The sequence below is a fragment of the Triticum dicoccoides genome, chromosome 4A (genome assembly GCF_002162155.2).
Source record: "Triticum dicoccoides isolate Atlit2015 ecotype Zavitan chromosome 4A, WEW_v2.0, whole genome shotgun sequence".
In the NCBI taxonomy this organism is placed as follows: domain Eukaryota; kingdom Viridiplantae; phylum Streptophyta; class Magnoliopsida; order Poales; family Poaceae; genus Triticum; species Triticum dicoccoides.
This window is the reverse complement of record NC_041386.1, coordinates 593,563,229-593,578,510: the sequence shown is the minus strand read 5'-3', so window position 1 is coordinate 593,578,510 and position 15,282 is coordinate 593,563,229. Positions and strand designations below refer to the sequence as shown.

General features: G+C 44.2%; 1 protein-coding gene across 2 annotated transcripts; it reads right to left on the bottom strand.

Moving 5' to 3' along the window:
• Window positions 1-9,197: 9,197 nt before the first annotated feature.
• Window positions 9,198-15,282, bottom strand: LOC119287103 (protein WHAT'S THIS FACTOR 1 homolog, chloroplastic-like). Of its 2 annotated transcripts, XR_005140750.1 has the most exons (3): window positions 15,026-15,282; window positions 13,099-14,450; window positions 9,198-10,649 (listed from the first exon to the last, which is right to left on the bottom strand). XR_005140750.1 is itself a non-coding variant. In XM_037566616.1 (2 exons), the coding sequence occupies exon 2, from the start codon at window positions 14,354-14,356 to the stop codon at window positions 13,208-13,210; it is 1,149 nt and encodes a 382-aa protein (XP_037422513.1). In that variant the 5' UTR covers window positions 14,357-14,450; window positions 15,026-15,282; the 3' UTR covers window positions 12,831-13,207. The 2 variants fall into 2 exon arrangements, 1 of the variants encoding a protein (XP_037422513.1); XM_037566616.1 differs by lacking the exon at window positions 9,198-10,649 and having other exon boundaries at window positions 12,831-14,450.

Sequence of the window (15,282 nt, the reverse complement as noted above, 5' to 3'; positions counted from 1 at the left end):
CCAGTGCTAACTGCTACTGGAAAGGCTCTTGTCCGTCCCAAGATTTTTCAGTGGTCATACATGTCGTTTGGTGGTTGCTTGGATGCATCTGTTAGCTGCTAAAATGATGGCATCTCCTCCCTTGTTTGTTTTACGACTTCCGAGTGATGATGCGGTGCTCCTCAGCTATCACCTCAGAAATTTTGGAGATGGATAGTTATCAACACCAAATACAATCAATCATTAAGAAAAATGAAACCTTTTCTCTTCAAGTTTTCCTTCTTTCAATGGAAAATACTACAAGATCACCCAATTAAGAGCATTCCTTTCATAGTCCTTTCTGATCTTCTTTTCAGGCAGAGTGGTTAGCACACCTGATGTCATATCGGTTGGCTTCCATTTTCATACCAATAGCTAGTATAATGCATCAACAAATAGCACTAATAAGTGTGTGTATTTTTTTCTTCAGACAAACAGGAGGCCACCAGGCGGCCTCCCCGCTCCATTACTCAGAATGAAATAGGACACATAACAGTCACATCATCTAAGCGAAGAGTACCACAAGGGAAACTGAAAGGAAAGATTTTTTTACTACAACAAAATTAAACAAGCCATTCCCAGCTCACAAATGGGAGCTAGAAGTTTACTTTCATGGTCCTTTCTAATTTTCTTTTCATGCAGAGTGGTTAGCACACCTGGTGTCGTATTGGCTAACTTTCATTTTCATACCAATAGCCATACGCATCAACAAATATGCATCAATAAGTGAGGTATTTTATCTCCAACTTCCTTTGTCGAAGTGGAAATGTTGTCGACTAAATTAAATATATTGGCATGTCAATATCATCAACAAATATACCAGCATGTCAATATCATCAACAAATGAGCACACGGTATTACCACGCAATACTTATACCCGGATGCATGCCGTCATTTTCCCGGTTGCCTTTCGGGCTCCTCTAGGTGTCACGGTTGTGAGAGACCACAAGGTCCATGCACATTTGTCCTGATGCTTGTGAATCACCGGCCCCTTTAATCACACAAGCAAAAAGATAACCGAGATATGGTTAACCATCAGCCATCACCATTCACCCTATCGCTATGTACGTGTGTGTCCACAATCACTCATGGTAGCAAGACTTATTCTTCACGCGTGTCCACTTCTCGCCAGTCAACCTCAGAGCGCGATTCCTCCATTTATCTGGAGTGGTAGAGAAATAAATTAGAAGGCGGGGGAGGAGGCATAAAGGAGCAAATGCTAACTGCTACTGAAAAGGCTCTTGTCCCTCTCAAGGTTTTTTAATGGTCATACGTGTGGTTTGGTGGTTGGTTGAATGCATGGGTTAGCTGTCAAAGCTTGGTTATTCTAGCTTAGTGTGCAACTGGCTTTGTGGATTCGGCTATATGTAGATAGAAAAGAGAAGGTGGGGAGGAGTTAGCCTCAATTAAGTTTGCAAAATCTTCAGAGGCAATCTGATTGTAAGCAGATGACGCTTTAGACAAGGACACTTTCTTTAAAATACGCCTTTGGCCAGCAAAAAATATTATAGAAATGTTTTCCTTGACAAATCCAATTCTATATTTTTTTACTTTACGAATCCAAACATTTATATGTTATATTAGTTAAAGTCAGAAAAAGTTAGGTTGCATGTTTTCGAGGAAGCACTGTGCTGGGCAATTCAGCACATGTTAGAGCGTACTCATTTTTATCAGGCACAACTTTTTCCAGAGAGGTCTTTGCGTGGAAAATGAGACGATTAGTTACGACATTCAACCAGACAAGCCAGTGGAAAACTAACCGGTTGCAAGTGAATGGCATTTCACAAAGCGAAAATTCACCTAACATTGGCACCAATCTTGTTTTTTTCTTTCCAACAAGCGTCACATCTAAACCTAATGCAATTAGAAGGGCCCATTTTCTATTTTCAGTCGAAAGGTGAATGTATGGGTGAAAGGAAAGGAAAGGAAAGAGACAGGAACATCGTTTGACAATAGAAAAGGTTGATGGGAGGAATTTTTGCTCCACGAAAGCAAGAGATATCTTTTGTTCCTACGACATAGTACAGCTTCTCTACAACCACTTGATCTAGCCTTTGGTTTAGTGCTACACAAATGGCATACCAGCTACTAGCTTCTACTACACCTCCACACGGAACCAACATATATAGTGACCAAGGGACAGACAAGACCCAGCAAAGATGGCAAAGATTTGTTCTCCTGGCTGTATGCTACGCTAACCACTAGCCTTTTTGGATCTACTGATCGAGCTACTAGCTAGCGTTGGTGCATGCATGGGAGGCTATGGAAAGCTATAGATTATCCCAAAGTTTTATATACTATCAACCATGCGCTCAATGTGGCAGAAGCAGATGAGGCTGCTTTGTGTTTGTGAGAGCACGATCATGAACAAACACAACAGCACTCATCCAATCCACCTTTAATTTCCCATTGCTGACTGAGATGCGCATACATGGGATGGTGGGCTAGCTAGTACGTACTAGTGACCGGTGTTGCTCTCCACAATAGCGAAAATGTCTCAGTGCCATGTGTTGCCTTTCTTTCTGTTGTGTATAGTGTCTTAATGCCCTGTGACTATGAAGTAATTTTGTTTTCTTTGAGAAAATGAATTCTGAAGTAGCCCGAATGAAACGAACGTTAACCCCCCAAAAAAGCTTGTCCTTTAAGATTATTTTCTTTGAGTATGTCATGTCATGATCAATCATTTCGATGCGAAGAAGACCGTACGGCCACGCGGCAGCATCCATCGATCAATCGTTGTAGCCAGTATCCCCATTGCCTCCACTTTAATTTGCCAATGGAATAATCGCTTCTGCTTTCGAGCATTTGCCATGGAAGATGGGACAAGGAATCGGGGGGATAACGAAAGAACGAGAGAAAGAGGGGAACAATTAAAGGAAACTGGAGAGGCTGAGACTAAAAGCCATTGCCGATCTCCCACCCAGCATGCAGACACGTAGTAGCACAGTACGCAGGTGAGTGTGACAGCATGTCCTCCTCCTCAATTTCGCAAACAAAATCCCGTGGCTCCATTATTGTTCCCATCGACCCTGGCCGTATTATCCGCTCACCCCCCACTCTGATCTAGTGCCAAGAAAAGGAAGAAAACTCATCACGATAACCTAATCAATGGAGGAGGACGACGCGAGAAGGTTGAACGAGATCGACTAGGAAATGCATGTTGGGAAAAGGGAGGAACAAAGAGAGGTTATAAACAAAAGAGAGCTATACCAGCAGCAGATCTGACTCGGCCGGGCGGGAAAGTGGTTGTGGAGATCACTCCATGGATTCCTGCACTAGAGCTTCCTCGCAAAAGCCAAGAATAATAATCACAGAAACAATAATGCTGTACTACGGGTGTTCCTTTATTATTTGTGCTCGTGCATGCTCTCCACGTCAAGGGGTTCTTGGCGATCTGGCATCATCAGACCAAATCATATTCTTGTCCCGATCATGCTCGCTCTCGCTCACACGCCACCTTTCTTTCTTTCTTTCTTTCTTTTCGAAAGGCTCACACGCAGCACCTCCTTGAAAGGTGAAAAGAAGTGTAATCCAACTTGTGAGATCGAGTTGGACGGCCACCTCTTATTCCCGTATCGGGCGGGCGAGAATCCGAAGCCGCCCCATCCTCGGATCTTGCTGGCCATCTTTTCGTTTCATTTCTTGTGAGTGTCATATCAGTTTCACTCCTTTTTGGTGGCATTGCCGTCTGAGATGAGATGAGATGCGTTGGTTGGTTCCACGGACGAGAATGTAGCACCTTTTGGGCCAGGAGCACATGAGGATACGTTGTACGCTAAGGTTCAAAGGTTGGCTGTGTGATAGATAGGTATCCTGATGAGCTGACCTGGCTTCCATGGCCTGGAGGGAGGGAGGTACAGATGGAGGCGAGAATAGAATTCTCTCCCGGCCGGCCGGCCACCATGTCGTCGTACATCTATATATCTATCTGCAGTCCTGTTGCACCGTTGGTCCCGTCCTCACGCACAACAGGGATAGATAGATATAGTTGAGAATGAGATGCCATCCATCCATCCATGTGAGCGTGACGGGAAGGGCCTAGTACGTACCGGCCGGGCATGGTGGATCATCACCACCAGCTTGGCATTCCGGTCAAGTGATAAGAAGTTTAGGTACGTGCTTGTTGCCACCTGCTGCAGCTCTCCGGAGTGAGGCCACCGCACGGTCGAGATTGTTGCATTGTTGCTTCCTCCTGCGCCGTACGTACGACGTACCTAGGCTGTTGGTGCGTGTGCGTCGTCGCCTCGTTGTGCCGTGTCGATCCATCCATCCCCGGCCGCCCAACTTTCGTTTCCCGTTTTGTTTTGTGCCCCGCACCACAAAATTGACCCGGAGATGAACGGACACCATCTCTGATCGACAATCCCAGTGGCCAGTAATTTTGCACAGTACACAACAGACATCTGTTGAAGAAGAAAAACAGGAGCGCATGAAAAGAATGTGAGGCAGAAAGATGGAGAGGGACCAAATGCATGGCAGGCGACAAACTGCAGACACATAGCTCCGAGAAGCATACCTTTTTTTTTTCTTTGAGAAAACAAAGCTGGCAGAAAGATGTGGGTTTCGTCGATCAGCACGCACAGGACAAGGGAGGCAAGGCAATGCATTCAGCCTGCACAAGTCATTGTACATGGAAATGCCCTAGAAGAGTTGAAGAAGGGAGCCACTGAGCCCAACCAATAAGATAGGCGTGTGAGTACAGCCCACCCAGAAGCTATCTAAATGCCGACCTAAACTGATTGACTGACCCGGCCGGCTTGTGATGAGCCAAACGTAGAATGATGCTCGTGCTCGGTCTCATTGGATCCAAAAAAAAGGGCAACCTGGTGCATGTAGCTCCCGCTTGCGCAGGGTCCAGGGAAAGGTCCGACCACTTTGGGTCTATAGTACGCAGCCTTTCCCTACATTTCTGTAAGAGGCTGTTTTCAGGACTTGAACCCATGACCTCATGGTCACAAGGCAGCAGCTTTACCACTGCGCCAAGGCTCTCATTGGATCCACATGGAATAAAATCATTTCCCCGGTATCGGGCTAGAATAATCAATCTCCCTTCGATACGTCGTCTTTACCCGGTGACATGGTGCACATAAAGAAAGATCATGTAGGCACGCAAACAAACAAAGAAACTGGATGCAGATCGAGGGACAGGCCACAGGCCCCCCTCAATAACATGCCAAGATTGTGAAATCTGAACCAACCAAATCGCGCACCATGGCTAGGCCACACTACGCCACCATGGAATGGATGGTTGAACCCCTACACACATTTCTTTCTTCGGATGAGACAAGCATAAAAATGACCTGCTACTAGGGTCAGTAGAGGCTGTATATGATGGGCGAGAGTAGGAAGAAACGACACTCAAGCACGATGCTGATGGACAGACAGATGATCCAAATGTTTGTCCGGGGCGACAGAGATGGCCGATCGAGCGGGCTCTGGTGTTCAAATCAGGATTCTATGCGTGCTAAACGCCAATTTGTTCATTCAAGCGATCAAGAGAGGTTGTTTCGTGACGCAAATGGGGTGCTTTGTCGGGCTCCTAATGGATAGACACCGGGCAGAAGATGATGGAAACAGGGGTGGTGGGATTGACTGGCCACGCTAATTGCGACGTCCGACCAGCAAAGGAAAATTCAGAGAACCTACTCAACGCCGGGTCTACTAAAGTTTGAAAACCTACTATACCCAAGAGTATAAATGGGAAGACGTGCCCACCGTGAAAGCTGAGAGCCAATGGAGACATTCATCACAAATGAAGAGGCCAATGATGTTACTGAACCAGTAGGCTGCAAGAAGCTGGAACCCTGCCTAATTCGGCAAATAAAATAAGATTTAGGTCGAAATCTAGCGGTAACTAGTATGAGAATCAAAGTGAAAGACAAGCAGTAAAGATAATGGTAGCTTCCTAAAGTCAAGGCAGGGTCCGGAGAAAGAAAAGGACAGCAAAACCATGCAGCAAGCAAAGCCAGTTCCTGAAACAGTGACAAGCCATGGATTTTGTGCAAGTTGCCAACTTAAAAAGGCAGGCCCTAGCCACACACAAAAGTTGTTTATGGAGCGCACAATGCTAATGCTACTGAGGGACAGGGACGGGCAAGCAAAGACTGGTGTAGAAGAAAGGCGCATCGATTGGAAACCCAGATGGGTCAACAGAGGCTGAAGGTGACTCAAGGGCAAAGAAAGCATGTGCAGGATCAGATCAGATGGACATAATTGTGCTCTTGGTGGCCAATAATAGAGCCAAAAAGTATTAAGAGAGGTTCCGAGTGCAGAGGGAAAGAGAAATAATGCTTACCAGCAGAAGAAGAACAAACATGATCAGAAAAGTTGCCAACCAAATCTAGCTTTCAGTGCATCTGACCAGGCTCATGACCACCATCATAGGTGGGTGCTCCCCTTAGTGTCTGCAGAATCTGGTCCCAATCACTGCTCCTGTGTATGCTCATCACTTTCAGGGGTTATAATTGGGCCTCCATGTGTCCACACCATGCATAATTTTGTCGGTCCTTATTTACTTAGTACATGCTCATCTGATTTGATCCCACTGAGAGCTGTGTTTGGCGTTGGAGTTAAGTATATATGCATCCCCCACCAAGGCATCATTCTATGTTGACAACCACTTCAATGCAGGAATATATCACAAGGTACTCAAGATTAGCCTGAAAGGGATCCAAACCTGCCCATGAATAGCCTGTTGCGGGTATATATTGATTGGCGTAACAAACTGGTAAAGCTTTGCGTGCTTAGCATCCGATTCGAGATCAACGGTAAGCAGTGTTTCCCCAATTTTGTCGGTCATTTTTCAGGGCTAAACAAGTACCTAACCTACAGACTTTCAGAGGATGACATTGTTCAGCCCTTGCACAACCCATCAAAGCACTCCATTGTATTGTCTCTGTACTTTGACTGGTGCACAGCATATTGATTTCCTCACCAATGCACAATTTTGTCGGTCCTTTACTTAGCAGATGCTCATCTGATTCGATCCCATTGAGAGCCATGTTTGGCGTTGGAGTTAAGTATATATGCATCTCCCGCCAAGAATTTCATTCCATGCTGAACTTGACAACCACTTCAATGCAGGAATGTCAGAACATACTCAAGACAGTCTAAAAGGGATTCAAACCGGCCCATGAATAGCCCGTCGTGGGTATCGATTGGCATAGCAAACCGGTAAAGCTTTGCGAGCTCCGAATCTGGTCCGAGATCAACAGTAAGCAGTGTTTCCCCGGTTTCCCTGATAGGGCTAAACAAGCAACTGACCTACAGCCTTTTGGAGGATGCCATTGTTCAGCCATCGCTCGATCCATCAAAGCACTCCATTGAATAGTCTCTGTACTTTGACTGGTGCACAGCGTATTGATTTTGACACAAAGCTGAATTACACAGAAACAGTACCAGTACCAGAGACTCTGCTGCAGAATAATCTAGCAACATCAAACCCATGCTACAAAGACTGACCCTGATTGCTGGATTGCTATATTTGTACTGAGATATTAACAAGAGAAGAAAGGTTTTCATGACAGCTTGCAGCATAACTGTTCCTGCTGGATAAAGATCATACAGTAACTTGTAGGTCATCTTCGGTTATAGTTGGCCATCTGTGAGTTCCAACCGCTGAACAATTTCCAGTGAACATTACAAAGATGCGTTGAGTGAGGGTTATAATCCCATGAGTGTTGGTCTCTCTTAACAAAAATGGGGTAATCTGCAGCAAAAAAGTGTTATGACTGTCAAAATGCACAGACTCTGGTTGTGTAATTATGAGCTATAACAGTATAAACCTTGGCAGGATTTGTATTTTCTTCAGAAGCAAGGAAATAGTCTGATCTTCCTTCTCATAAGTCTCCCAAAGGGCACATGATGAATGTGGTAATGCAAAATGAGTAGTTGAATGTGGAAACAAAAGTTGCGTATACATGTTACAGCTATCTAAGACGACAAGTAGTTGTTTGAAAGCATAATCAGCATGTGAGTTAAAAACTGCAGTATTTCACATTTCTGAGATAAAAAATTAAGAGGGCTATCCAATAACCATGGAGAAAATCCATTATCCAAAACAAGTAAACTTAAAATAACAGTGCAAAAACATGGTTCAGGCCTTCAGCACATGTTTCAACATTCTCACCAATTGAGCACAAATAATCAAATTTTGCATGCACCACAAGGGATACTCTTACTAGTTGCTTCACAGAAACATCAGGTCCATAATAAAGCACAGATTTATGTTCTTCGCAGCGTTTTATCCATGTGAACAAGCAATCTGACATCTGAAATGCATAAGATGTCAGACTGCTTCTTTACAACGTACATAGTACGCGATGTAACAACGTACGCGTAACGTGGCCAGAAGCTATCTCAAATCAAATGCCGGCCCAAATTGATTGTCGACCTGGCCGGCGTGTGGTTTGGCGATGAGCTAAACGCGGAATGATTCATTTCCCTCTCCAGATGCTCATACTGAGTCTCGTCGACATGGAATGAAATCGTTTCTTGGGTATTGGGCTAGAATAATCTCCCCTCGATACGTTTTTACTACCTGGTGACGTGATACTGATAAAGAAAGATCAGGGAGACGAGACATGCAAACAAAGAGATTGGATTGGATTGGATGCACCCACAAATACATGCTCAGATTGCGAAATCTGAACCAACCAAATCACACATGGCTTGGGTACGCCTCCATGTATACATCAACGCGCACACACATTACTTTCTTCAGACGAGACAAGTATAAAATGGCCTGCTGCTAGAGTCAGTGGATTGGCTATGCACCGAGTGGGAAGAAACGGGGCTCCAGCATGATGCTGATAGATAGACGGTCCAAATGTTTGTCCAGGGCGATGGAGATGGCCGAGCGTTCATTCAAGCAATCGAAAGAGATTGTTTCACAACGTAAATCGGGTGCTTCTTTGTCGGACTCCCAATGGATAGACACCAGGCAGATGATGATGGAAACATGGGGTGGTATTGACTGGCCACGCTAATTGTGACGTTCGACCAGCAAAGAGACGTCGTCGAACAGAGCGATTCAGAGAAGCTTCTCAAAGCCAAGTTCATTAAAGTTCGCTCAAAAAACCACTGTACCCAGGAGTAGAAAAGGGAAGACGCACCCAGCGTAAGAGCTGAGAGCTGGAACTCTACCTAATTCAGCAAATAAAATAAGATCTTAGGCCGAAGTCTAGTGGTAACTATAAGAATCAAAGTGAAAGACAAGTAAAGATGGTGGTAGCTTCCTAAAGTCAAGGCAGGGTCCGGAGAAAGAGACAGCAAAACCATGCAAGCATTCGACCAAAGCCAGCTCCTGAAGCAGTGGTAACTCGTGGATTTTGTGGAAGTTGCCAACTTAAAAAGGGCAGGCCCTAGCCCATAGCCACACAACCAAGTTGTTTGTGGAGCAGGCAACCCTACTCAGGGGCAGGGACACGGACAGGCAAGCAAAGACTGGTGTACAAGAAAGGCACATCAACTGGAAAGAAATCCAGATGGGTCAATAGAGGCTGAAAGTGGCTGAAGGGCAAGTAAAGTAAGTGCTGTTGGTGGCCAATAATAGACCTGAAAAAAAAGGCATTAAGAGAGGTTCAGAGTGCAAGTTGCGGAAATAACATGGTTTGGAAATGCTTACCAGGAGAAGAAAAACAATCAGTATCAGGAAAGGGCGGGGGGGCTCCGGTCTCCATCCGTTGTAGTATTTGCTTGACTTTTTTCTGGGTAAGCCACTAGCACCCATCCAAATCTAGCTTTCAGTGCATCTGACCACCATCATAGGTGGGTGCTCCCCTCAGTGTCTGCAGAATCTGGCCCCAATCGCCGCTCCTGTTCATGCTCTTCACTTTCAGGGGTCATATAATTGAGCAGCGGCCAGTTGGCCTTCCCCGTCTCACCTGTGCACAATTTTGTCGGTCCTTCTTTACTTGGCACATGTTCCGTCTGATTCGATCCCACTGAGAGCTGTGCTTGGTGTTGGAGTTATAAGTATATATGCACCCCCCACCAAGGCACCATTCTATGTTGACAACCACTTCAATGCAGGAATATATCACCAGGTACTCAAGATTAGCCTGAAAGGGATCCAAACCTGCCCATGAATAGCCTGCTGTGGGTTATATTGATTGGCGTAACAAACCGGCAAAGCTCTGCGTTCTCAGAATCCGGTCCGAGATCAACGGTAAGCGGTGATTCCCTGATCTCGCTGGTAGGGCTAAACAAGCACCTAGCCTACAGCCTTTTGGAGGATGCCATTGTTCAGCCATCGCTCAATCCATCAAAGCACTCCATTGCATTGTTCCTGTGCTTTGACTGGCGCACAGCCTACTGATTTTGACACAAAGCTACATCACACAGAAACAATATCAGTACCAGAGACTCGCTACATAATAATCTGACAACACACACAGACTGACAGGTTATCGCTGGACTGCAATATTTGTGCTGACATATTAACAAGAGAAGAAAGGTTTCATGCCAGCTTGCTGCATAACTGTTCCTGCTGGATAAAGATCATACAGTAACTGCTAGGCCATCTTCGCTTATAGTTGCCCCCTATGAGTTCCATCCGCTGAACAATTGCCAGTGAGGATTATAAGTTTATAACCCCGTGCGTTGGTCTCGCTTAACAGAAACGGGGCAATCTGCAGCAAAAAAAGTGTTGTGACTGTCAAAATGCACAGACTCTGGTGGTGTAATCATGAGCTATCAGTATAAACCTTAGCAGGACTTCTATTTTCTTCTGAAGCAAGGAAATAGGCCTGATCTTCCTTCTTCTAGTAAGTATCCCAAAGGGCACATGATGAATGTGGTCACGGAAGTTGTGTATACATGTTACAGTTATCTAAGACGACACACAGTTGTTTGTTTGAAAACATAATCAGCATGTGAGTTAAACAATGCAGTATTTCACATCTCTGAGATAAAAAATTACGAGGGCTATCCAACTAACCATGGAGAAAATCCATTATCCAAAAATAAATAAACTTCATATAACAGTGCAAAGACATGGTTCAGGCGTTCAGCAAATTTTCGACATGCTCACTGATTGAGCACAAATAATCAAATTTTGCATGCACTACAAGGGATACTCTTTACTAGTTGCTTCACAGAAACATCAGGTCCATAACAAAGCACAGATTTATATTCTTCACAGCGTTTTAATCCATGTAAACAAGCAATCTGACATCTGAAATGCAAAAGACGTGAAGAGAAAAAAAACAATCAGGGTCACGTCTCAATCATACGGAACACATTATGTTAATTAAGTTGATACTAATAAACCTAATAATATAGGAAGACCTCGAAACAAAGGACAATATCTATCAGCAGCAAGTCTATGAATCCATGTGCCTGTAAGATGTGCAATTACATGTGAAGTCATTTCTCATTCTTAGACATCTCAAACAACCTCTAGGGATGTCCCGCTACTTATTCAGTAAACAGACCACCTAAATACACAGTAAGCAAGCCACCTAGATACACAGTAAACAAGCCACCTAAAATACATAAATAACTGGACCGATAAGGGGATGATACCGTCCAAGTCCAATGGAGATAACTTTAGTCACCAGCGACACAAGCATCAGGACACAATCGCATACAATGAACACAGATAATCATTGCCAACAAATTCAGAAATTAGAACACCAATCAATGTGCTAGATCGAAGTCAAATTCAATTATTGACAACATCTGGAGCATTTTACAGGTGCCTACTGCCTGTTAATGGATGCGAAAACAACAAAATAAGAACTGATTGAGATGCCAGCATGTTAATGCACTAACCATTACCGATGGTCAGTTCATGCAAGGAGGGGTAATGCTGGTAATGGATTTAAAACATCCAACCAACCAAGATAATCTAGTGAATAATAGAGTTTCAGAACAGTAATAAATATCCTTCTTCAAGCAGATTCACATGAGACTGGGTGAATAATAGAGTTTCAGATAAATGACTGCCTGACCATTGTTTATGAGCCAAACGTAGAAAGTCATACATAAGATGTTAAGGAAAAAAAACTAATCAGGGTCACGTCTCAATCATACGGAACACATAATGTTAATAAAGTTGATACTAATAAAACTAATAGTATAGGAAGACATCAAAATGAAGGACAGTATCTACCAGCAGCAAGTCTATGAATCCAGATGCCTACAATATAGTTGTCCCAATTCACAACCGAACAATTATAACTAGTAAGATGTGCAATTGCATGTGAAGTCATTTCTCATTCTTAGAAGTCTCTAAAACATCTTATATTTGTTTACACAGGTAGTAAATAACTAGACTGATAAGGGAATGATACCGTCCAAGTCCAATGCAGATAACTCAAGTCACCAGCGACACAAGCATCAAGATAGAATTGCATACAATGAATGTAGATAATCATTGCCAACAAATTCAGAAATTACCAGACCAATCAATGTGCTAGATCGAGGGAGAATTCAATTATTGACAGCATCTGGAGCATTTTACAGGTGTTTTCTGTCTGTTAATGGATGCTAAAACAACAAAATAAGAACTGATTGAGATGCCAGCTTGTTCATGCGCTAACCATTACCGATGGTCAGTTCATGCAAGGAATGATAATGCTGCTAGCCTGCTAATGAATTAAAAACATCCAACCAACCAAGAGCATCTAGTGGTATGAATATGTGAGTGTGACACAGTTTATGCTGCAGAACTCTCTAAAATCAAGTAGCAGAACAGTAACAAATATCCTTCTGCAAGCAGAATCACATGAGACTGGGTGAATAATAGAGTTTCAGATAAATGAGTGCCGGATTATTGTTTATGAGCCAAACGTAGAAAGCCATCCAAGTAGGAAAAGCAAACTCAACATTACATATGTTAATACAAAGCAGAACTGATACTGTAACTTTTTTTTTTGGAATTAGAAGCTACTGGAGTTAATCCTCTCAAATCCCTCAACCTAACCCCTACATTTCAACTGAACCTGTGACCTCTCATCAGCTGAGCCGCAACTTGATTCCTGGAAGGGCTTCATATTTGATGATGTGACGTTGGTGTTTACAGTTCTATCTTTAACAGATAAGGTGCAAGAAACATCCATTGTACGGAGGACTTACATAGTTTGTTGTGTGCAAATGGGCTCATGTGAGCATCAAGAAATCAACTAAGATGGTGCACCAGCCAGACACACCATGGTTTTGCTTCTCATGTAAATCAATACTCGAGCTATAATGCCAGTGGAGTATTCAAGTCGGAGCATGGCCGTCCAATTAAAGAGGAAAACTGATCATGGAATTTCAGTAGAGGACACTTCTCAATGAGATTAGTATCATCGTAGGCCTCCTTGAGAAAGACGGTACTTCTTGCTCCCTTGTTAGTGATGTAGAAAATCCCATGATTTTTTATCAAACAAAGGAGTAGCTTGCATGGCAGCCTGTACTCGTTATGGAAGACTTCTAGCTTGTCAGATGTCAGTCGTTTCTGCATTGTCAAGCTTAAGACCTCATGTAGAACAGCAACAGATCGCTTCCGAGCCTGTGGAGTTGCAGGCTCCACTCGCCTAGCGTTCAAATAAGGTGAAGGAAACGCCATCTTCTGCCACCTGACTACCTCCTCAAGGTACTTCCGGTTGGGCCTAAATCCTGCTGGATACTTTAACTTGAAAGCAAAAGGACCCAGTAAATTTCCATCTTTAGGAACCCCTCTGTACTCCATTTGGAAACCATCGAAGTTCAATTTTTCTTCTCGTGCTGTGACTGCTAGTGAAGAATCCCAACTCTCCAAACACAGATGGTCCAACCCTCTCACGTCACGTATTGAAAAAAAATCAGGGTAACTAGGAATCAACTTGTCCTTGAAATTCTTTGGTAGACCCAATTCAGGTTGGATGAGCTCAATCTTCTCTAAAGGGATCTGGCAGTCCATGGACATCATTAACAGCTTCCTCAGATTTCTTACCAAGATAGGTTCCATTAGCTCCTGTGCTTGGATCTCCTCGCCAGAAATATTTCTGGCCTTCTCAGTAAGCGTGACAGCAATGGGTTCACGCGATGTACTTCCACCAGAGACACGGAAGATATTGGGGTGGCGCTCAATCAGTGCAACAAAGTTCCATTTTTGCACAAAGCCAACCTCCTTTTCAAGGTCACGTACAAGTAGTGAACCTGTCTTTTGGGCCAGGATGAGCTCACGGAGACGGAGGAGGAGGGCGGGCTTCTTTTGGAGGTCCATGGCCTTGTCGAGACCAGGCTCACGGTGATAAAGCTTCTTCTTGGGACGGCGTCCATGACCAGCAGCGAATGAGGACATTTCCTTGAATTGTATCAAGGAAAGCGATCTGGGAATGTAAGATAATCGTTCTGCCAATCTTCTCATCAAAGTTACGTCTTAAATGCAAGTCTGTGTAGGCACCGCAGGTCCCGAGCATTCAGGAGCGCAGAATAAAGAGGCAGAAAGTGTACCTCAAATTCTGCAAAGAAAAAGGGGGGACAGAATGTTCAAGCCATTTTAAACAACAATAAGCTTTGCAGCTAAGGAATAAATTCATAATACCAAAAGCCTGTATTTCAGAAGAGCAACTCATAGCAGCAGTGGCAGAAGGAAGAACATTTTACAGGGTTCGCCACCTCTAAAAAAATTATCGACATCACACGCATAATACGGAATTGGCCAGAAGAGCAATATAAATAGCTTAATCAAGTCTCACAACATTAGAGTTCACTAAATATGTTTGAATTTTGCAAAATATTATGCCCTGAAAAATTTGCAAGTATTACAACACAACTAGTCGGCGAGATGAAATAGATGAGTACAAAATCCACAACATTAATTAAACCACTCTACGCTTTTGCATTGCCATAAAAGCATCAGCTACTTATATCATAGCATCTTCACTCACTTTCAGGAACATAGCTCACTCAGTAAATGTCACCAAGCAGGCAATCGATGGTTCACGAGTTGCTCGTCCGTACTACTGTTTACCAACTAGCAGCTCTGAAAAGACTGAACCGAGACAGTACTAGCTTCTACAATCACACTGGTTACCTCGAGCAGCTGAGTCGATCTCGATGCCCGACGGCGCTCATCGGTCGCGTTCAGGTCCTCAGGACGTCACCGAGCGGAGCTCGCCGGCGGGAGTGGAATGGGCAGAAGACTGCTCGTGCTCGGAGTCAGGCGGCGACGCAGGCCGCGGCCGTGGGAGAGTCAGGATGGTGATGGGTACTGGGGGGCAAGGGGAGGCGTGGGGCGGGGCAGACGTGGAGGCGGGAGGCGGGTCGCCGGGGCGGCCAGGTCAGGTCAGT